This window comes from Telopea speciosissima, chromosome 2, assembly GCF_018873765.1.
Source record: "Telopea speciosissima isolate NSW1024214 ecotype Mountain lineage chromosome 2, Tspe_v1, whole genome shotgun sequence".
NCBI classification, from domain to species: Eukaryota; Viridiplantae; Streptophyta; class Magnoliopsida; order Proteales; family Proteaceae; genus Telopea; species Telopea speciosissima.
Window position 1 is genome coordinate 59,373,722 of NC_057917.1, and position 24,039 is coordinate 59,397,760.

The 24,039-nt window shown below is 44.1% G+C and overlaps 1 protein-coding gene across 2 annotated transcripts; it reads left to right on the forward strand.

Moving 5' to 3' along the window:
- The first annotated feature begins 11,187 nt into the window (after positions 1 to 11,187).
- LOC122651764 (leucine aminopeptidase 1-like) lies at positions 11,188 to 17,783 on the forward strand. 2 transcript variants are annotated; one of them, XR_006331505.1, is made up of 11 exons: positions 11,188 to 11,403; positions 11,547 to 11,967; positions 12,074 to 12,268; positions 12,511 to 12,736; positions 13,234 to 13,360; positions 13,480 to 13,575; positions 15,786 to 15,863; positions 16,703 to 16,763; positions 17,000 to 17,187; positions 17,416 to 17,640; positions 17,671 to 17,783. XR_006331505.1 is itself a non-coding variant. In XM_043845295.1 (10 exons), exons 1-10 carry the CDS (start codon positions 11,203 to 11,205, stop codon positions 17,542 to 17,544), a joined length of 1,722 nt encoding a protein of 573 aa, XP_043701230.1. In that variant the 5' UTR covers positions 11,188 to 11,202; the 3' UTR covers positions 17,545 to 17,783. The 2 variants fall into 2 exon arrangements, 1 of the variants encoding a protein (XP_043701230.1); XM_043845295.1 differs by having other exon boundaries at positions 17,416 to 17,783.
- Positions 17,784 to 24,039: the final 6,256 nt, after the last annotated feature.

Here is a 24,039-nt window from a genome sequence, read left to right on the forward strand (position 1 = left end):
AGGCGTGAATGACAAACATGGGATGAAGAGCTAGACAAGAGACTCCGAGAGTTGGGCGAGAAGCTAGAAGGGTTGAAGAAGTAGACCAAGGGTGATACACACTCAATCCCTGGACAACACCCATTCACAGAAGAGATCATGTTGGCCTCACTCCCATCCAGGTTCAGGCTACCCACCTTTGAACTCTACAGTGGTACCACCGACCCTAATGACCACATCAACTATTTCAATGGCATGATGATGCTATATGGGGGATCGAACGTGGTATCCTATCGAGCATTCCCTGCATCCCTCAAGGGTGCGGTGACCTCATGGTTCTCCAGACTACGCTCATGGTAGATTGGGTCATTGTAGAGCTATACGAACAGTTTGTGACCCGCTTCCAGAGCAGCGTTAAGCAGAGGAAGACCACGGTCAATCTGCTGAACGTGATCCAAAACCCTAGGGAGTCCCTCAGGGAGTATGTCAGTAGGTTTACTAAGGAGTCCTTCGAAGTCAGAGACCTGGATTACCAGACCCAGCATACTGCTTTAGCTAGGGGCATCCGTGATATGGAACTGATCAAGGACCTAACAAGTCATGAGACCAGGACCATGAAAGAGCTCCTGGAGCGATGCAACGAGTTTGCCAACATGGCCGAGATAGTATACTCACGGAAGAAGGCAATCGAAGGCAAGACCCAAGACAACAAGAGATCAGCACCTGATGACCGTAAAGAGAGTAAGAGGTCAAGGACTGAACATCGACAAGAGAAGGGCAATCGCCCATCAGGAAGAGGTGATCGTCGCCTAGAGAGGAGTGAGAGAGCAGGCAGTCCAAAGTTTACACCACTGAATACCACCAGGTCCCAAATTCTTATGCAGATCTAGGACTGTGACCTAATTCGATGGCCACGAGCAGGACCTGAGAAGTGCAATCCCAACAAGTACTGTCTTTTCCACAAGGACTATGGGCGTGACACAGAAGACTGCTACCAACTAAAGAGGGAGATAGAAGGCCTTGTGAAAACAGGGAGTTTAAACAAGTACGTGAAGGGGAGACATGATGGACGTTCGGGCCAAGGAGACTGAGGGCGTGACCGAGAAAGACAACCAAGGAGGGAAGAAAGAAGAGCGGACCAAGATAGGGAGAGGGACCGCACTGATGAAAGAAGATGTAGCAGAGCCTAGCGACACCAAGGGAGCCCCCATCCTCACCATACTTGGAGGACCGGGGCAAGAATCAACCAGGAAGGCCAAAGCCCATGCTAGGTTCGTGGGAGTAGCAGAGAAGCCAAGCAAGATGGCCAAGATCGAGACGGTGATCTCCTTCTCAGATGACGACTTGGAAGGTGTGAGCTTTCCACATGAGGACGCCCTGGAGCACAGGTGGAGATAGCCAACCGACCCGTGCACAGGGTACTGATAGACACAGGGGCGTCCATGGATGTACTCTCACTAGAAACATACCGCAAGTTTGGATTTGGAGATGATCAACTCAAGCACGAGCCCACCTACCTCCATGGATTCTCAGGCCCCATAGCCTCCATTAGGGGCACCATAGAGCTGCCCATCACCTTTAGAGAGCACCCTCGACAGGTGACCATCATGGTAACCTTCATAGTCGTCAGGTCCGTGGTGTCGTTCAATGGCCTCCTAGGGCGACCTTCCCTGATAGTCCTTAGAGGTGTGGTGTATCCACTCCACCTGAAGATGAAGTTCCCTACTGACAACGGAGTGGGGGAAGTTCGAGGTGATCAGAAGAAGGCCAGAGACTGCTATGCCACCTTCGTGAAGAAGAACAATGGCAACACATGGGGGATGACACTATGCATAAAGAACCTGGTCAGTGACCAGAGAGATGAACTGACAGAGAAAAGAGGAAGACCAGTGGAGGACCTCATCCCCTGGCCACTCAGCAAGGACGACCCTTCCAAAGTCGTACAGGTTGGCTCGTTATTGAGCGATGAACAGAAAGAAGAACTGGGGCATCTCCTCCAGACTAATATGGATGTCTTCGTATGGTCAACTGCAGACATGCCAGGTATACCCAGATCCATAGCAGAGTACAAATTGCATGTAGATCCAACCAAGAAGCCCGTCCAATAGAAGAGAAGAAATTTTACCCTTGACTGATATGCAGCCATCAAGGAAGAGGTCAAGAAGTTGAGCCGAGCAGGGTTCATCAAAGAAAAGAAGTTCCCTACCTGGCTCGCAAACGTGGTCATGGTACCCAAGCCCATTGGAAAGTGGAGAATGTACGTCGACTACACTGACTTGAACAAGGTGTGCCCTAAAGACGAGTACCCACTACCCAGGATCGATCTGCTGATCGACGCCACCGTCGGACATGAGATGTTGAGTTTCATGGACGCCTACTCTGGCTATAATCCTCATGCATGAGGATGACGAGTCTTACACCACCTTCCAGATGGACAAGGAGAACTATTGCTATCATGTCATGCCATTCGGACTGAAGAATGCAAGGGCCACCTACCAAAGAATGGTCAACAAGATGTTCGAGGAATAGATTGGGCGTAACATGGAGGTGTACGTAGATGTCATGCTCATGAAAAGCGTCCAACCCACCAACACCTGACCAACCTGGAAGAAGTGTTCGCCGTGCTGAGAAAGAACCAGATGAAGCTAAACCCTGCGAAGTGCGCCTTCGGGATAACGTCAGGAAAATTCTTGGGGTTCATGGTCTCAGTACGGGGAATAGAAGCCAACCCATCCAAGATCAAGGCCGTTCAAGAGATGGCACCACCTCGAACGGTCAAAGAAATACAGAGATTGAATGGAAGGATCGCTGCCCTTTCCAGGTTCGTGTCACGATCGGAAGACAAGTGCCTGCCATTCTTCAAGACGTTGAAGAACCTTCGAAGTCCTAAAGACTTTGCATGGACAGAGGAGTGCCAAAAAGCATTTGAAGAGTTGAAGGTGTACCTCGAGAATCCACCATTGCTTGGGCGCCTAGAACCCAATGAAGAGTTACAGATCTACTTGGCTGCGACACCCGTCGCAATGAGCGCAGTGCTACTAAAAGAAGAGGGTAAGATACAGAGACCCATCTATTATGTTAGTCATGTCTTGATTGAAGCAAAGACCAGGTGCACAAGGATTGAGAAGGTAGCATATGCACTGGTGATCGCGGCTAGGAAGCTCATACCTTACTTCCAAGCCCATACCATCACAGTCCTCACCAACTTGCCATTGAAGAAGGTACTGCACAAGCCGAACATCTTCAGACGGTTGATCGCCTGGGCGGTTGAACTGAGCGAACACGACATTAGGTACCAACCCAAGACGACCATTAAAGGCCAAGCTCTAGCAGACTTCATCGCCGAATGCACCCTACCTAAGATCGAGGTGGAAGCAGAGGAACCAGAGGACCAAGACCGAGGATCATGGGAGATGTTCGTGGATGGTTCAAGTAACGCCACAGGAAGCGGAGCTGGTTTCATACTCACCAGCCTTGAAGGATTTTGAATCCAGTATGCTCTCCAGTTCGCCTTCCCAGCATCCAACAATGAAGTAGAGTATGAAGCACTACTAGCTGGACTCCGGGTGGTTAAAGCCATCCAAGTCACACATATATCTATCCGGAGTGACTCCCAGCTTGTAGTGAACCAGGTGAATGGAGAGTATGAGGCGAGGGATGAGTGCATGGCAACATACCTAGTGAGCGCTCGAGAATTGATCAGGGAGTTCATGAAGTTCGAGATGGTTTGGGTACCCAGGATCGAGAATGCTACTGCAGACGCACTGTCTAGGCTAGCCAATGATGAACTTAAAAACCTAGCCAATGTAGTGTACGTGGAAATATTTCCTGAACCAACATACCAGGAGAAGCAAGTGAATGAGATTGAGGAAGGGCCTAGCTGGATGGACCCTATACTCGACTACCTACAGAATGACGTCTTACCAGAAGACAAGGTCGAAGCAAGGAAGATAAAGATGAGAGCTGCAAAGTACACTGTCCTGGATGGAGTACTGTACAAGAGGGGGGCCACAGCACCATTACTTCGGTGCCTAGGACCCAAGGGAGCTCAATATGCCCTGGCAGAACACATGAGGGGATCTGTGGAAGCCACATGGGAGGATGACATCTAGCCTATAAAATCCTTCGACAAGGACTCTACTGGCCGAGAATGCAAGAGGATGCAATACAATATGTCAAGGCTTGCAAGCAATGTCAGTTGTTCGCCCCAGTACCCCATCTACCCGCCACCAAACTGACATCGATCCTCAACCCTATTCCCTTCGCCATATGGGGGGTAGACATCTTGGGAAACTTCACAGCAGCATCAGGCAACCGCAAGTACCTGATGGTTGCCATAGACTACTTCACCAAGTGCGTGGAAGCCAAGCCGCTAGCAAAAATTACAGAGAATGAGATGGAGAAGTTCGTCCATGACGACATCATCTACCGGTTCGGGGTACCAAAGATAATAGTCTCAGACAATGGCAAGCAGTTCAAAAACCCCAAGTTTAGAGCTTTCTGTCAAAGTTATAACATTGACTATCGGCCTGTTTCGGTAGCATACCTATAGGCCAATGGTCAGGTGGAGGTGACAAACCGAACCCTATTGGATGGAATAAAGAAAAGATTGGAAGGAGCTAAAGGGAAATGGGTCGAGGAATTACTGAGTGTTCTGTAGGCATACCGCACCACAGTACAGACACCCACAGGAGAAAGCCCATTCCGCCTGGCATATGGAACAGAGGCACTAGCACCAGTAGAGGTCTTAGTCCCACAAAGTACTACACTTCAACGAAAGGACCTACACAGATGGACTACGAGCAAATCTGGACTTCCTGGATGAGGTACGAGAGAAAGCACTGCTAAGAAATGTGGCATACCAGCATCGCACAACCAAGTACTACAACAACAGGGTGCGAGAAAGGTTATTCCACCAGGGAGACCTAGTCCTAAGGAGGGCAAGTGCGTCACAGCTACGCAAGGAAGGGAAGCTATCAGCAAACTGGGAAGCACCTTACATAGTTTCCAAGCAAATACGCCTAGGGACATACCGCTTGAAAACTCCGGGGGGCAAGAAGGTAGACCGTACCTAGAACTCAGAACACTTGAAGAAGTATTACTAGTAGAAGCAATAGTAGCAGAGCAATAGCACCATCAGCAGTAGCAGTAGTAGCAGCAGATGGCATCGCTGCTTCAAGGATAATTTGAAAATTTTTCATTCAAAATAATGAGTTGTTTCAAGAATACTTGCCTACTTCTACTATATAATCGAATCACCGCCACCACACCAAGGTCCTTCGACCACCAGGGCGCAATGCCACCAAGGCCCGTTGGCCACCAAGGTCCGTTGACCACCAAGGCATAATACCACCAAGGCCCGTTGGCAACAAGGTCCATCGACCACCAGGGCGCAATGCCGCCAAGGCTCGTAGGCTACCAAGGTCCGTTGACCACCAAGGCATAATGCCACTAAGGCCTGTTGGCCACCAAGGTTCGTCGATCATCAGGGCGCAATATCGCCAAGGGCCATTGACCACCAAGGTCCGTTGACTACCAGGGCGCAATGCTGCCAAGGCCCGTTGGCCACCAAGGTCTGTCGACCATTAGGCGCAATGCCGCCAAGGCCCGTTGGCCACCAAGGTCCATTGACCATCAGGGCGCAATGCCGCCAAGGCCCGTTGGCCACCGAGGTCCGTCGACCATTAGGACGCAATGCCGCCAAGGCCCATTGGCCACCAAGGTCCATTGACCATCAGGACGCAATCCGCCAAGGCCTGCTGGCCACCAAGGTCCGTTGATCACCAAGGCGTAATGCCACCAAGGCCCGTTGGCCACCAAGGTCCATAGACCACCAAGACATGACACCCCTAAGTACTACGAACCACATGGGGTTGCGAAGATATGAAAGCCATGGAATTAACAAAGATAACAAGCATATCACATCCACATCGAAAGGAAACAAAAAATAAGTATCACAATCCAAAAGTTCTCATCCAAAAAGTTCAATGTCCAAAGAACACTACTAGAATCAGGGGGCATCCGATGGAGGAGCAGCATCTGACCCAGTAGGTGACATCATGTTAGCCTCTATAGGACGAGCGACACTCTCCTCTAGTAAGATCGCACCCTCCTCAGTCACCACAATGCCATCCTCAGAAGAGACATGAGCCACAACAGCAGTCTCAGGTAGCACTGTAGTGACCTCTGGGAACCCTGAGAAATCATAGTCAGGGGTCTTCTCCAGAATGCGAACCTTCAAGTCATGAATGCCAGCATCATATATCTCCTGGTTGTACTTATAAAAGTATGCAGTAATCTCAGGAGACCGCTGATACACCGCTACTGTTCGCTCCCCGGCCTCAGACATCTCAGCCTCGTGACTCCGCCTCAGGGTGCGAAGCTCCTCTTCCAAGGCGCGAACTCTAGAAGAGCTCTCAGTCGCAGCAGCAGACGCCACCCTAAGCTCCTCAGTCGCACTCCTCTCCCGTGCCACGGCCTCCTCTCGGGTGACCTTATGCCCTTGAAGCTCCTTCTCCAAACTTTGAAACTTGTGGTTTAGTTGGATCTCTTGGAAGACATAGCTCTCCAAACGAAGCACCATCTCTGTGACACGATGCTGGACCTACAAGCAACATAGTCACAAAAAGTCATCCCAAGTACAAGAGCAGAAACCACACCAAGAGCTAAAGAATGAGAAGCACAACTCACAGAGGCCATATCCTGGTAAAGGGTCTGTGTCAGGAAGGCATCGCTAAACCCCTGTAGGACAGAATGCTTGTCGGGAAGCCTACCCATGTCCAACCACTCTCGGCTCACACCACGGGTGGCCAAGGTCGCTTCAGCCTGAAGATCCCAAGGCAACACCAAGGGAGAAGAGGTCGGTGGGTCGACAACAGTGCCAGCAGGAGAAGAAACCACCCCTTTGCCCTTAGAAGGGGGTGGAATAGCAGGCCCGGGGATAAAAATAGGAGGGGACTTCCAGGGAAGAATAACACGTGGCCCCATCCTCACCGAGTTGGGGGGATCAGGACCTCCCTTCCTCTTGGTCCTAACGATCGCAGGAGGAGAAGTAAAAGTTGGGGGTACCGCACCAGAAGAACCACCCCCAGAAGCAGCAGTCTGAGTGCTCCTCTTCTGCAGGTTGGAGCAAAAGGTGCTAAGACCTAATGTCCAATGCACGACAACACCCAATAAAAAACACAAGGCAGGTTAAACCATGAATACATAGAAGAAAAGTACATAAGCAAATATTGAAGAAGCCAAGTATCTTACCAAGACTCAACTTCCAAAGACATAAGAAGGCCTCAGAATCCAACTAGTGGACGTCGAACGGATCGCATCCCTAACATCGTTGGAGGGAGTTGTGCTCAAAGTCGCTTAACTCAAGAGTGATATCAATAACCTCCCAGGTGGACCACAAGGCACAGCGGGGGACCGTGGCAGAAAAGAAGCGATCCCTCCAGTACTACACCGAACTGGTGATCCCCACCAGAGGATCAAGTAAGGCAAGAGACCTCCTAGGGAGGCGACGGGCGAAGTGGTAACACCCACCTTCCCCCTTCTTCAACACGTAATAGTAAGAGAACAAGGGAACAGTAGCAGCGCGCCCCATCCGGGCGGAGAACACATAGAAGCCCAATATAACCCGCCAAGAGTTGGGCAGCACCTGCCCAGGAGTAAGGCACCAATGCTCCAACACCAGCTCCATGAAACGGGAGGTAGGGAAACGAAGACCATGAACAAAGAAAATGCGGTAAAGGCAGACCTTGTCCCCTCGATGGGAGTAAGCACGATTGTCAAACCCAGGGACGCAAAGCACGACATCAGAGGGTATATGGAACTCCCGTTGGAGAGACACCAAGTCCAAAGAAGTCAAGATGCTAGCAATATGGGCCAACTTACTCCTGGGGTCGCCTACAGAAGTGGAAGCTCTGGAGACCTGACGACCCCTACTAGGGGCGGAATCTCCAGAAACCTCCTCCCCATCACTAGCGAAGGGGGAAGGCAAAGAAGCAGAAGTATCTGCGGGGGAAGACGACGCCAAAGAGGACGCCTCCACAAATCTGACCCCGACCGAAGTCGGATCAGAATCGTCAGACGAAGACATGAACAGACAAGGAAGCAAATTGGTTACTTACTCAGAAAGGTCTCCCAAAACCAAGCAACCGTTGTGAAGAGAAAGGGGATAACCTGCAATCATCAATGCAGAACCAATTAAAAAAAAAGGGGGGGGGGGGAAGAAGAAAAAGAAAGAAGAACAGCACATACCAGGCGCAGATCGCCATAGGGCGCCGATCGAAGTCACAAGGGGCGCGGACCGACTGGGCATAGATCGCCTGGGCGCGGATCACCTCGAACGCCACCCTCTAGGCATGGATCTCTTGAACGTAGGTGGCTTGGGCGCACGAGCAGCACGTAGGCGCACAAGCAAGCAACGCAAAGCACAACGAGCAAGGCTACGAGCACCACCCCAAACAAGTCACCAAGGGCAAGGCTAATGTCTAAGAAGAATCAAGAAAGCAAGTAAGGTATGACGCACCTCATTGTAGCCCAATATCAAACATATGGGGGGCACAATGAAGAGACACAAAATCCAAAACTCAAGTAAAAAGTGGAAGGAGAGAAGCTAGAAAGAGAGAGAGAAGTGAAAGGCAAAAAGTGAAATGAGAGAATGAGGTAAAAGTATATATATCTACAAGAAGGAGAAGAGAAAAAGACAAAAAAGATGGGAGAGGAGAGGTTTGAACCCACAACCTCTCCCTCACCAAGCAATTCACAAGCACATCCTCAGAAAAGAAATTATTTGTAGGAAACCCCCTAATTGGTACAAAAAGGCAAGTGACACTCTCTTGAGCACTCTGTTCCAAGAGAGTGGGGGGTAAATGATGAACCCAAATTCACGCCAACCAATTAGAGGGTCGCCACATGGCACGACCCAGGAATGTGGGCCAAGACAGAGTAGGGGAAGGACCGACCGCAGACGCCGACCACCAACGCCCAGGGGCGCCAACCCCATTGGGCGCGGCCACCCTTGGGCACCAATCCCCTTGGGGGAACGGACCTCCCTGGGCGCCAACCCCCCTTGGGGCGTGGACCCCGAGACATGGATTCCCCGAACACGTCATCCCCGGGCACAGTCTCCCTCAAACATGGTAGTCGCCATCGCCATCAACAAGACACAGATCGCATCACCAAGGACTCTAGGCCACCGCCTATCGAGTCACGTAGTCTGAACGGACTCATCTACCACGTAGATGAGGCCTATCCACCAAGGATGCTAAGTCTATCAGGACACTACTTCTTACAGGAAGACGACTACTAGGTCTACCGTGACACCACGTCTCACGGGAAGACAACCTATCAAGGATAAGCCCTGCTACTCAGGGACTCTATCATCTACGACAAACACTCTACATCAACTGGGACTCTCCACACCGCCATGCTCTACTATAAAAGGCAAGGTACACAGTCCCATCGAGGGACATCTTAACTCATATTGAATACTACTATTCATCTGTTTGCTCAGAGATATCTAACTTAGGCATCGGAGAGTCCTAGGCCGGAACCACACTGGTTCTCTTTTGTCACCCAGGATCTTTTGCAGGTTACGACACTCGAAAGACCGCTGAACAATTTCTTGATGCAACACCCACATAACTCCAGATTTAATTCATCATAACTGGAAAAAAACCAAGCCTCAACAGTACCAAAAAAAAAAAAAAAAAAAAGGATGTGAGCCGCCATGTGTCAAAATCTTCACTCTAAACTGTGCCACAGTCTAGAAAATTGAAGAAGATTAAAATCCTGACTTGACTATTTTCTCCCACAAATTCTGTAGTTTCAAGTCGTCCTTAATGTTCCAAAGTTACATTCTTGGAGATCAGTGTCAAGTATTATTATTGTATAGAGATTTCCACTTATACAAAAAGAGTAAGGGATAAAACAAGATTAAAAGAAAAGAAGGCATATATAACAGAATAAATTACCCCAAGAAAGAAACCAAAAAAAAAAAAAAAAAAAAGGACGGAGGAGGACAAAAGGAATATGCTCAACTCATCTTATACAGGAGAAAAAACCCCATGAGAGACAAAGCTCAGCCGTTGGATCTAATCTCCTCAAACCTTGTGCCAGTCTTGTATTCCTAGAGGGACCACAAAGTGTGTACTATAAAAGAAAAAAAATTAAAAAAGAGAGCATCAAGCAAAGGAAAAATGCTCATCTCATCCTAGCTTTAGACAAAGAACCATGTAAGATACAAACTCAAACATTGGATCTGATCCCATTAAAACTTGTGTCGAACTAGTATTCTTTTGTATTTAATGGCACATTCTGAAGACAATACCTGTCCAGTTGATTGATACCTTGTCAATACAGTGTAAACTCCCAGAAGGTTAATGCCATTATAATGTTACATTGAGCTTGTATTCAACTAAATATACTAATAAAATAATAATATGAGAGGTCTCAAGCCAACTTAATTTACCCCGTGAAACATTATTATTTGGAGTTTAACATTTTTAAAAATATTGTCCATAATATCATCTGCTCTTAATTTAATTTTCAAACCAATATAAGTGCATAACTTTTATCTATGATAGTATAACTCTTTAAAATTTAATTGAAAAAAATATTTGAAGATGAGAGACCATTGAAAATAAGAAGAAAAAAATATATTTATAGTGGATCATATGATTAAGATAGGATACGAAACGTATTATGTAATTAATAATTAGGATTGTAAACGGATTGGATTCGGTTCGGATAGTGCTATATCCGCATCTGCATCCGATTAGCTATCGGACGGATTCGGATAGTGCTAAACGGATACAGACATGGATATGGATCAGATATTTTATCCGTTTACATGTAAATATAGTTTTTTGGATAACTATAGCCTATCCGTATCCGCATCCATTTAGTTTTCGAACGGATTCGGATAGTGCTAAACAGATACAGATACGGAAACGGATTTTGAGTATTCGCACGCCTACTAATAATACTAAATCACATATCTGTTTTTAAGAGATAAATAAAAAATAAAATAAAAAAATATTAAAAAAAAAAAAAAACCAAACAAATAATAAAGCTTTGGATGAGGATAACTATAAGATGGAGAGTGCAGACAACCCCCATTGGAAGATGGTATCATAAAGTCATGCTGCTGACGCTGATGAGATCATTGCTGTTTGATCATCTCAACCGCATTTGCTTTGTCAATAAATAGCGTACTCGCTGCAGACGATGGCTGTTATAGTTGTTTCCTTTTTCTATTCTCTTTTGGGTTCCTCTACTCGTTCAACTCTCTCTAAACTAAGTCCTTTTCCGATCTTTCCTCTCTCTCTTGCTTACCCTCTCAGTTCTAGACGGCGATTGCGCATGGCGCATACTGTTGCTCAGGCCACTCTTGGCCTTACTAAGCCTGCTCATGTCGAGGTCCCCAAGGTCTCTCTATCTATCTCTGAAACATTTCTACGTGGGAAAGTTTTGTGTTAATTTTTTTACTGGATTCATCTCTGAATATCTTAAGATGTTATTTTACGGTCAATCTGTAATGGGTTTTATGTGTTTGCGAAAATTTCTTGCAGATCGATTTTGCCGTGAAAGAGATCGATTTGGTGGAATGGAAAGGAGACATTCTTGCCGTCGGTGTCTCAGAGAAAGACATGTCCAAGGATGAGAACTGTAAATTTGAGAACTCGATTTTGAAAAAGTTGGATACCCATTTGGGTGGTCTGTTAGCCGAAGTATCGGCGGAGGAGGATTTCACTGGGAAAGCTGGGCAGTCAACGGTTCATAGGCTTCCGGGTTTAGGTTCTAAGAGGATCTGTTTGATTGGGCTTGGCCAGTGCACCCCATCCTCGTCTGCTAGTGTTTACAGGGGCCTTGGTGAGGCTGTTGCGGCTGCTGTCAAGACTGCCCAAGCAAGTAATGTGGCTATTACCCTTGCTTCCTCTGAAGGGCTCTCTGCTGATTCAAAGCTTACTATTGCTTCGGCGATAACTTCGGGTACTTGTTTAATGATTCCTGCAATTGAGATTGATGTTGTTATTGTTATATTTTATTGATTTTTTTTTATTTATAATTTTCAACGTATCATGCTTTATTGTTTCAGGAACTGTGCTGGGAATTTTCGAAGATATTAGATTTAAGTCAGAGTCGAAGAAGGCTTCTTTGAAGTCGGTTGATATTATTGGTCTGGGATCTGGACCCGAATTAGAGAAGCATCTCAAGTACGCTGGTGATGTTTGTTCTGGAGTAATTTTTGGAAGAGAGCTCGTTAATGCACCTCCTAATGTACTTACCCCTGGTTCGTACAAGTTATAAATTTTCATTGTAAATTCTTGATTTCATCCTTGATATATTGGACTTGAAAATGTATCATGCACCTATCCGCATCATCTGTGGCACCATATACCGGTGGTCATCTTGTTTGATTAGTATTACAAAAAGAATTGGTTAAACTTTCTGTGAATTTATTTGTTGCATTTTAGAGCAGAAGTGATTTAGATATTTGATTATGGATTTAATTGTTTGTTCCTCCTATCTCAGGTGTACTGGCTGAAGAGGCTTGCAAAATTGCTTCCATGCATAGTGATGTTCTTACTGCAAACATATTGGATGTGGAGAAGTGCAAAGAGTTGAAAATGGGTTCTTATTTGGGTGTTGCTGCTGCTTCTGCTAATCCTCCTCATTTTATCCATTTATGTTACAAACCTGTAACTGGGCCTGTCAAAGCCAAATTGGGGTTAGTTGGAAAGGGTTTAACTTTTGACAGGTAATTGTTTCTTTTCTAAATGTGTTTTTCCATATTGCCATATTGGTTTCTGAAAATTCTTAAGATGGTGACACTGAATAGAGTATCTATGTGTCACCCGAAATCAAGAAATCTTCTAGGTCCCAAAATATCTGATACTCTCTCTATCACTCATTTTATAGATGTTTCCGTATAGTTTCCAAATTTCTGAAGAATTTAATCAATTAAATGATCATCTGGTTGGTTGGTTGATTAATTCTTGGCTTTGGAGTTTTCTTAGGTATACCTTGATTAGTACATATTACTATGCCTCCGGATAGATAGAGGATGTGTCATTCTGTTCTACTGCAACTTTTTTTTTTTGCACCGATATTTCTATTTGTTGTGATGTTGAAGGATAAGAGGGGGGGAAAAAGTAGAAAATAGGCATTGACATTGATATTTTTGTTGCCTTTTGAGACTTTATGTGTATGGCTTATGGTTTATACTGAATGTTTGTTTCAATTCTATGTTATTAGTGGTGGCTACAACATCAAGACGGGACCAGGCTGCATGATTGAGCTCATGAAATTTGACATGGGAGGTTCAGCAGCAGTTCTAGGTGCAGCAAAAGCTATTGGTGAAATCAAACCTCCAGGAGTAGAGGCAAGTTTTCATTTGTTGTTCACCTAGCCTATCTGAGCAATATGTACATTGCTTCTCTACCAAAGTAGTGCCTGAAAGTCCAGAGTAGTTATGTGTTCTAACACGTGTTGTATTTCCAGGTACATTTCATTGTTGCAGCTTGTGAGAACATGATAAGTGGTACAGGAATGAGACCTGGGGACATCCTTACAGCTTCAAATGGGAAAACAATTGAGGTAAAATTTTTTGGTGTCTCACTGAAAAATTTAATTTGGGGTCTTCAACTTTGGGAATGACTCGTGATATCTGGTTATATATACTTTTTCTGCCTCTTCCAATGAGCTCTAATTTCACCATGTGCTCTCTGTGTGTGCGAGCACTTGTGTGTTTCTTTTTTGTTTCTTTTCATAAAATCCTTAAAAACTCTAGTAGGTGTTTTTCTTTACCCTCAATATCTTTCTACTTTGTTTTGATTTAATAAATCAAATTAGAGTTTTGGTCATTTATAGAACAGTAGTTGCATACATTTGACTGTTTACTACAATTGGGCCCATTTGTTTTTAACAGTCTATTTACTTATTTATGTTAAATGGTGAAATAGTCTCTCACTGTCGCATTAGACCCTGAGATGCCCATATACTCATTCGATATGGACACTGTTGGTGAGGATTGGGGATTAGAGCTCTTAATTTCTAGAAATCTAGGACATGCAAATGGGCTCAGGCATCTTATACAGTATGCTGAAACATAAGACTGTCAATAGGTACCCATTACCCGACCTTCATTTGGAGGATAAATGTTATTGAGTGTAAGAGAAAATTTATTATGCCCTTAATTAAAGGGTAGGTACAGGTAAGACAATCTTAACCTTTACATTTGCCTGTCTAGATAGGGATGGTCAGGTGGAATTGACACATTTGTACATCATATACAATATATTTATATGTTGACTTGATACCTAGACCATATACCCTTATCCCATGTCAAGTTGACTGGATGCCTGGGCCAATTACCCTTTAATGCATGTTAAATCCAGACTTAGCCCATATTCTCATAACCCATCCCATCTAATCTACCAAAATGCTCTTTCAAGTCTTAAGCAGTATCCTGTGTCCCATTTGGTATCCCCAATCAAAAGGTTAAAACAACATTCTTAATGCTTTACCACCTCAATTGCAATTTCTTATCCTTACCCTATCTGTTGATAACCCTACTAAAACATGGAAGAACTTGCCTTTTAGAATTTCCCATGCAGTTCCTGCTGTTGTGCCAGCATCCCATTGTGTCAAAAGAAGTTTGCTAATCATTTTCAGTTATTTGGTTCCAATAGGTTAGATATTTTTTCTATGGGTTAACTGGTCAGGTACCGATGATAACTTGGACACAATTTCAACTTTCTGGATAAGTGTTTGTTTTTTGGGTGTGGATTTCACTGATAGTTTCTGCTCCTGTTAGTAGGACTGTTCATGCCTGACAACATTAACAAAATTAGCAGTTTCAACTTACCAATTGTATTGACTGCATCTGGTCATTTTCAGTTATTTGGTTCCAATAGGTTAGATATTTTTTCTGTGGGTTAACTGGTCAGGTATCGATGATAACTTGGACACAATTTCAACTTTCTAGATGAGTCTTTTTTTTTTTTGGGTGTGGATTTCACTGATAGTTTCTGCTCCTGTTAGTAGGACTGTTCATGCCTGACCACATTAACAAAATTAGCAGTTTCAACTTACCAATTGTATTGACTGCATCTGGTCATTTTCAGTTATTTGGTTCCAATAGGTTAGATATTTTTTCTGTGGGTTAACTGGTCAGGTATCGATGATAACTTGGACACAATTTCAACTTTCTAGATGAGTCTTTTTTTTTTTGGGTGTGGATTTCACTGATAGTTTCTGCTAAAGGCTAACCCAAGGAAGGGCCCAAGGTCTTCTCTTCGACGGATGGGACTGCGGGATTCAGATTCGGATTCTCTAGTTGAAGCTGCTAATGCGGATTCCTCTGCTTCTACGGGGGATTCAGATGTGGATTCTGAGGCTAATGCTGCTTCATACCTTAACCGGTTCATTGGAACCACTTCGTTCGGATCCACGGAACTACGAAGCTAGGACGGTGGGGAAGGAAAAGAGATCATATCTGTGCGTTCCCGGCCGAGCTTCTTCAAAACTATTAGTGGGATGATATTGGAACCAACGGTAGCTTGGCTATTTCACCCACCCACTGCCCCTTCTCAAATTGTATTGACTGCATCTGGTGGTGGATGTGTGTTGGTACTTGTACTTGCATTTTCTACAGTTAACATATTAACCTTTTAGGGAAACATACTCGTTTTTTGGGAATTTCCTCAGGCCTTTTTAACAATCTGCATTACTTCTCAACTTCTCCATACGTGTTTATATATGTTAATGATTAATCAGGTTTTCTTGGCTGTATTTCTGAATGGCAGGTCAATAATACTGATGCTGAAGGCAGACTTACCCTTGCAGATGCATTGGTTTATGCTTGCAACCAAGGTGTAGAGAAGGTATGGTCATCTTGATTTTGCGCATTGTTATTCAGAATGAGCATGACATCCTTGGGTCTTGGTCTTAATATTGATTAACCCCACCAAGAAAGCGCATGTTTGCAAAAAAAGGAAAAAAAATCTGTTTACCATCATTTTCAAACTCTTTCTTTGGCCATATACATGTGTGTTCATATATGTATGTATGTAGTGGTGTGATTGAGTACATGTGCTTGTACATCTCCATAAACAATAGAAGTCTAAAATCTTGAAATAGATTAACAACCCTCCCCCCCCCCCCCCCCCCCCGGGGAAAAAAACTCTTGAAATACCCTTTCTGAGTTTGTGGCTGGTAATTCATTTGAAGAATCGGATTCTAGATTTAGCACAAGATAATTGGTTTTCCGTTCTTGTGACCTGTTTGGAAGATGTAAGATTTCTTTAGAATTCTTTTTCAATTAATGTGTTCATGCATCATAATGTTTAGCATATAGTTTCCTTCCCCTCAGTGAGTGTCTTACTGTCTTTAATGGAAACCCTATAAAAAAGAGCGATGATATCTCCCAAAAGGTTTTCTGGTTGGGGAAATTTTGCAGATCATGTGGCTTTGATTGAAAAATGGAGGAGCTGTTCTTTTGTTTAATGGCTAGATTTTCTTTGTGCAATTCATTGAGATGTATTAGGATATTGCTTATGTCTTTTGGTATTGCTATAAAAGCATATGGTTATTTTGCTCCTGTAATCTTATTTGTTTAGCCTTTTAAAGTTTTACTTTCTGATTTCCTTTTTATAAGATATTCTTTTGGATTCTTTGTCGATTTAGATTTCTTGCTAACACCTTCTGAAACTGCGCTTTTCAGATAGTCGATCTGGCAACGTTGACTGGGGCTTGTATAATTGCACTTGGGCCCACTATTGCAGGTGCATTCACTCACTCCCTCTCTTGCTCCCCTCCCACTCCAAATCTTTGGAGTATATTTTGTCCAGAATTTTCAGGACCACATGGTTAAACATGTGGATTGTGGATCCATCATATAGGAATGACAGAGCCATATAAGTGGCCTGTGGCTTTGTAAGCAATCTGCTATGAAAATGCTAAATCTCTGAAGACTTGAAATCTAAGAGTTTACATTGGGGGAACTTCAATTCTTGAACAGGAGTCTTTACACCAAGTGATGACCTGGCAAAGGAGGTTTTAGCTGCTTCAGAGGTTGCTGGGGAGAAGCTCTGGCGAATGCCATTGGAGGACAGCTATTGGGAATCCATGAAATCAGGGGTTGCTGATATGGTGAACACAGGCGGTCGTCCAGGTGGTTCTATCACTGCTGCTCTCTTCTTGAAACAGGTATAGATGTTTTTATTATCTTCTTTTCTAATGGATAATGTTATTAGTTACCAAAATTCAGTATGATTTTTCTGTTCTGAATATATTTGGCTTCTTGAGACTAAACCATGGGTTCAGTGATGTCCTTCCTCCCCTCCCCCTCCCCCGGGAAGGGTATTGATTGATTCTAAGTAGCCAGCTGAGAATTATGTTTTGGTTCTGAAACTCTAATGTTTCTTATTTTTGCAGTTTGTGGATGAGAAAGTCCAATGGATGCATATCGACATGGCTGGCCCTGTTTGGAATGACAAGAAAAAGTGTGCAACTGGGTTTGGCGTTTCAACTCTGGTGGAATGGGTTCTGAAGAACTCTGCTTAGCCTGGGTTAAAGATCGCTAATCCAGATATGTGTATGGTTCAAAGGGGCATGAGAATGGTTCAAGTAAAAGATGGATGGATTGGAAGAATACGAGGAGAAATCTTGGGATAATGGATGGTGTGATTTTGAGCTTACACTGATAAATAATTGCTCTCAATGTTCTTCATGTAGCTGTCTATTTTGAAACATTTGAGCGTCTTTGCTCCTATTTGGGAATAAAATTTTGGAGTGAAGGTTTTTATACTTGTGTTTTTGTTTTTTTTTATAACTGGGAGCACACGCACGCACATGCATACACAGTTAAAAGAAGGAAGAATGTTATGTGGAATGTCAAGTAGTTGGTTTATCAGTTCGACAGTTCTCTTGACATGTTTAGATCTTGTGGTGTAAATTGTTAAAGCTGTTTAGAGCCTCTTTTCATCACATTTTGGATGGTCTGGACAAGGGGGCAAATAGAGCTGAGCTAAATTTTCAATTCACAGGCTGAAGCCAAATTCTTGGATCACAATAGAAGTGTTGTGCAAAGAAAAGGAGGGATATGAATAATCATGGCAGATACATTGGATGGACACCAAGTAGTTGATATTATATTGGGGTTTGCATTCCTTAGGGTTTCCTTTAGTTGCAAGGAAAATTGAAGGGAAGTGAAATTTTCAAATCTAATAAAGAAACTTTTGTAATAATTATTCCATATGGTTATATCATTAACTATGTATCATTTTATATATGGTTATTAAAATTTTGTTTTAATTAGTGTCTAAATCCCTAGGATTTGAAAAGTAAAATAAAAAATTACATCTAAAAAATATCATTATTAAATATGATATAAAATTTAAATAGTTTATATAATCATGTTGAGCAACCAAACGGAACCTATGTTATATTCTCTCTTGAAAGTTAAACTCATTTTTTTTTTTTGGTAAACCTTGAAAGTTAAACTCATGACCTCTTAATTATGAAGTGTTGGTCTTTACCAACTGAGTTACCCCTTGGGGTTCTTGGGTCATCATTATACTCACACTCTATTGACGAAATCGAAATTTCCCTTTGCTATGGCCATCTACAGGCATCAATGAAAGGAAACTTGGTCTTAGGTTTTATGTAAACATCAGTTTTTTTGATTCTCCTTTACCATATTTGCTGAATTGGCATTTCTTGACATTATTACCCCACACATGCATTTCCCACAAAAAAGTGCTTCCATCATTTGGGAAATGGCCCATGATGGGTTTTGCATTGTGCGGTAAGGAGATAGGGGCAGTGTTGTACGAGGATACTCTCTGTCTAGTCACCAAGCTACCAAAGCACTAAGGATGCCATGGCCCCTCCCTTGCCAAGAGCTTTAAAAAACTTATTTGAGAACTTTCAGCAATAGGATGTATTTTCTTTTCGGCAGGGGATCTACATGCTCCTCGCGTGCCCCACTAATGGTGGGCTGGGTGCTGGGTGCTGGACCGCTGGTTCGTCCAATTATGGGGCAGGGAGATTGATGAGAGGGAATGGGTGTTTGGTGACTTGGAGGAGGGAGAGAGAGAGAGAGAGGATGCGCTGGTGTATATATTCTTTTCTGATTTTTCCTTCTTTTTTTTAAATTGAAGGAAAAAAGAATGCTGCCTGATTGCTCATGAAATAAAAGATTTCATCCATGTTGACGTTTCTACGCACACTCTCATTGACCCCCACGTTGGTGTAGGAGCCCATGCAACCATGTGGAAAGCATAGACCATTTTTTTTTTATCAAGGTCCCAAGATAATAGTAATTATTTTGTGAGGATTGAGGAAAGGATGCAAGTTGTCTTGACCGCTGTTTCAAAAATCGGATTTGGATTGGTTGAACCAATTGATTCGGATCATAATCGGTCATGAATGATCCTGATTTTGGATGTTCCTTTCTAATTGATTCTAAGGTGGTTTTTTCTCACCAAATCATTAAGTTTTCAGATCTGAGGTGGCCGATTCTAGAGTTAATTAGGCTGATTCCGATCTCACCGATTTTCATACTTTTGGTCCTGTCACTGGTTGCTGATGGAAACTTAACAAAACAGTAACAACGCCTTCAAGCTTAATTCATATTGATTAGATTCTCGTGGCTTGGCTTCCTCCCTTGAAGTAAATGGAGCCTTCATTCATAGCCTAACCATTGGTGGGAAGTGGGACATGCTAGCAAATTCTACATAACCATTGCAAGAACTCCTAGCTCTAGCGAACTGAGGAAGAACCCTTCTCACACTTGACCTATTGCCTTGCGATGAGGTTAGAAGCGGAGCTGTGCCAATTCCCATTACCATTTGCTGAGAGAGGCTCTTTTTCATGTTAGGATTTGACGTAGAAGGCAGAAATAATAATCTCACATCGATTTGTGGAAACTTTATATGTACTTGGACACCTTTTAACAACTAACTTTTAAGGATGACTTCTACACAAATACGTGCCTCCAAAGATAAAGGAAGAAGTAATAGACAAGACCATACATGCCATGATTAACTTGCAGGACAGAGAGCCTTATCCACGGATACTCTCCTTAATATTCATTTTAGCATTTTTCAATGATATATACCTATATAGCAAAATCTAAGTCTAGGAAAAAAGAACGGTTATGTGGCTTGATAACCAACATGATCTGCGTGACTCTAACAACCTCTGATATTTGTGATTTTGTTAGAGTACCAAATATTCTCTTTGTGTAACAACCTGTATAGCATGACTCTCTGTTTTGTACCTCTTTTACCCCTGTAATACTGGGCATAAATCTCATGTAATACTATATAAATATCAACAGGAAATAGGTGATACACATTACGAAATCACCTTTCTTCCCAAACTTTCATGGTATCAGAGCTTTGAAACAAATTTCCGCTTATTCCTCTGCTTCTCCCTGCAAGCCAAATGGCTTACCCTTTCCCATCACCAGCCTCAGCAACCTTGTTGCTATAAAACTCGATGGATCTAATTACCTTCTCTGGAAAGAACAACTTGAGTCCATCTTCATTAGCTCAGATCTAATGGAGCATGTTGATGGATCTCTTCCTGTTCCTCCCCAAACCATCACTCAAACTTCTAAGGACGCTGAAGGCACAACAATCATTGCCACCATACCCAACCCAGACTACCCAATCTGGCGAAAGACTGATCACTTTGTTCGTGCCTGCATCATTGCCACACTCAATGAATCACTCTCTGCTCACATACTTGGTTTGAAGACAGCCAAAGATGTCTGGGATTCCCTGGCTCATCTCTTCCAGCAACAATCTGCTGCTCAACGCAACTATCTGCGCCATGCAAGAACTGATGTCCATCCGTAAAGGAAACTCCACCATCACTGAATACATGAGCAGACTAAAGAGCCTCTCTGACTCACTTGCTGTTATTGGAGATCGAGTAAAGGATGATGAACTTGTGGGTTACGCCCTGAATGGGCTTGATACAGACTACACACCCTTTGTCATTACCATTTAAAACTCTACTCCTCTAGTTTCATTTTCAGACCTTCGGGCCAAATTGTTAACTCATGAACAACACCTCAAACGAGGCTTTGGGAACCCTACTTCCCTTCCAGATCTCCATACCCAAACTGCTCTTCTCTTTTTACAAAGCACTGCCCATAGTCCTAATACCAAACCCAAAGGGCAACCCATCATTAGACCTAACTCTAGCTTCAAGCCACGTTATCCACCCAACCAATATCAGCCATCTCCATCACCCACTGGTCCTTTCCCTTCCTCCAATCGGTCTTTCTCCAATAACTCCTTCAATAGATCTGTCAAGTGCCATATCTGTGCCAAAACAGGGCACTCAACCAGCAAGTGCTATTTTCGTTACTCTGCAAGTCGCAACAGTGCCACAGGTCCTCAACCACCAACTGATCCTCCTACAGCCTTTGCAGGCCTGCATACAGCTCCTCCATCATCATTTTCTCCTTCAGATACCTCTTCTTGGGTGACTGACTCAGGCACAACATTCCACATGACGTTTGACCCTGCTCTTCATCAACCTGCTGCTTACACAGGCTCTGACCAGGTTCTTGTTGTTGATGGTAAGCCTCTGCACATTTCTCATTTGGGTTCAACCTCACTCCCCACCCCTGGTTCTGCTTTACTCTTAAAGGATACCTTAGTTCTTCAAATTTCTAAGAATTTATTATCCATTTCCAAGCTGACTCGTGACAACAACTACTGTGTTTGTTTTTACTCTTAGGGTTTCTGTGTAAAGGACCTTCTCACAGGTCACACACTGCTCCCGGGTCCATTTCAGGATGAACTTTATCACCTTCCAGTCACAAAGGCTTCTTCCCTTCAGCAGTTTCACACAGCTCTTCTCAGCTCCAGACTTTCTCCTCAAATCTAGCATATGCGTTTGGGGCATCCCTCCTCCACCATACTTCACCATCTCAAGAACAGCAAGTTTCTTAGCTTTCCTAAGAGTGTTAAGTCTAATTTTGTTTGTGAATCCTGTTTTTTAGGCAAACATCATAAGCTGCCTTTTTCCCCTATTGTAAGAACCTCCAAATATCCATTAGAAGTAATACATTGTGACCTTTGGGGTCCTACCCAAACAGCATCCTTCACTGGGTATCACTCTTATGTTATCTTTATTGATGAATACAGCAGGTTCACTTGGCTCTATCCCCTTAATCTTACATCCACTGTTCTTCAATGCTTTGAACACTTTAAATTGCAGGCTGAAAATTTATTTTCTCATTCCATTAAGGCATTCCATAGTGATGGGGCTCTGGAACTCACTAAGGGCCCTTTCAAGGCCTACTTGGACTCCCATGGTATTGTCTCACGGGTATCCTGCCCTCACACCCCTGAGAAAAACGGCATTGCTGAAAGGAAACACAGACATATTACTGATATGGGCCTTACCTTATTGTTCCAAGCTCATCTTCCCCCCCCCCAGTACTGGCTTGAGGCCTTTAATACAACCGTGTACTTGATCAACCGTCTCCCAACCCCTGTTTTGGGCAACAAATCCCCTCATGAGGTGCTATTTCATCAACCACCACACTATACCTTCCTGCGGGTATTTGGCTGCAAATGTTTTCCTTGTCTGAGACCCTACCGCAAGGATAAACTCTCTCCCAAGTCACTGCCCTGCATTTTTGTTGGTTATAGTCCTCATCACCGAGGCTATAGGTGTCTTCACCTCCCCACTGGCAGGGTTTACATCTTTAGACATGTAATTTTTTATGAACATTCATTTCCATTTGCTCCACCCTCCACCGAGGCCTCTCACCTCCCACAGTCCACCACTACCAATCACCCCACCACAGTTCTCTTACCCATCACCCCACCTTCAACACAATCCAGTACTCCACCTGCTCTCTCCCCTCCACCCTCTCCTACACAACCCATCCCAGCCTTACCTACCCCAACACCTCCTCCTTCCCCACCATCTCCACCACCACCACCACCTCCCCCTCCTCCTTCACATCATCGCATGGTTACTAGGCAACAAACAGGGCACCTGAAACCCCATGTTCCCATCTCCATGCTCACCACAAAGTACCCCATCTCTAGAGCCCTTCTTGCTTCTATATCACCCTCCTTGGCTGAACCTTCTTGTTATAAAGAGGCCTCTGCCGACCCAAAGTGGGTCTCTGCCATGCAGGAGGAGTATACAACACTCATTTCCAACCACACTTGGACCCTTGTTCCATCTTCTCAAGCATCCAATCTCATAGGATGCAAGTGGGTATACAGAATTAAAACTCACAGTGATGGTTCCATTAAGAGGCTTAAAGCACGCCTTGTTGCCAAGGGCTTCCACTAGCTTCCTGGCATTGATTTTGTAGAGACATTTAGCCCTGTCGTCAAAGCTACAACCATCCAGACTGTCCTCTTTGTTGCCATCTCCTCCAATTGGCCAATTAAACAACTTGATGTCAAAAATGCCTTCCTTCATGGCTCTCTCCATGAGGAAGTGTATATGCAGCAGCCTCCAGGCTTTATCAGCGCTGCTCATCCCACTGGAGACACCTCTGCAGTGCTTAATAACTTTGTTAATCTCCTTGGCTCAGCATTTGCTATGAGTGATCTTGGCAGCCTACATTATTTCCTTGGCATTGAGGCAGTCCGCAGCAGTAAGGGTCTTCTTCTCACCCAATCGAAGTATTGTCTTGATCTGCTAACTTGGATAGGAATGACAGGCAATAAACCATGCTCTACACCATGTGTTGCTGGATCTAAGCTTTCTTCAACAGCTGGTACACCCTTGGCTGATCCACATGAGTACAGACAAATAGTGGGTTCCCTTCAATACCTCACCATCACAAGGCCTAATATCTCCTACTCTGTAAACCAAGTGTCAATTTATGCACTTACCCACAACTGAACACCTCAATGCAATCAAAAGAATCCTTAGATATCTCAAACACACACTTGGGGCTGGCCTTCGCATTATCCCTGGCTCTATCAACACTATCCAAGCTTATTCTGATTCGGACTGGGCAGGCTGCCCTGATATTCGAAGGTCCACCACTGGCTTTTGCATTTT

Bases quoted from the DNA above. Each gene is read 5' to 3' on its own strand.
- LOC122651764 (XM_043845295.1), top strand. From the start codon at position 11,203: ATGGCTGTTATAGTTGTTTCCTTTTTCTATTCTCTTTTGGGTTCCTCT. The intron at 11,404-11,546 runs GTCTCTCTATCT...AATTTCTTGCAG, and splicing joins CTCATGTCGAGGTCCCCAAG to ATCGATTTTGCCGTGAAAGA. The intron at 15,864-16,702 runs GTATGGTCATCT...TGCGCTTTTCAG, and splicing joins GCAACCAAGGTGTAGAGAAG to ATAGTCGATCTGGCAACGTT.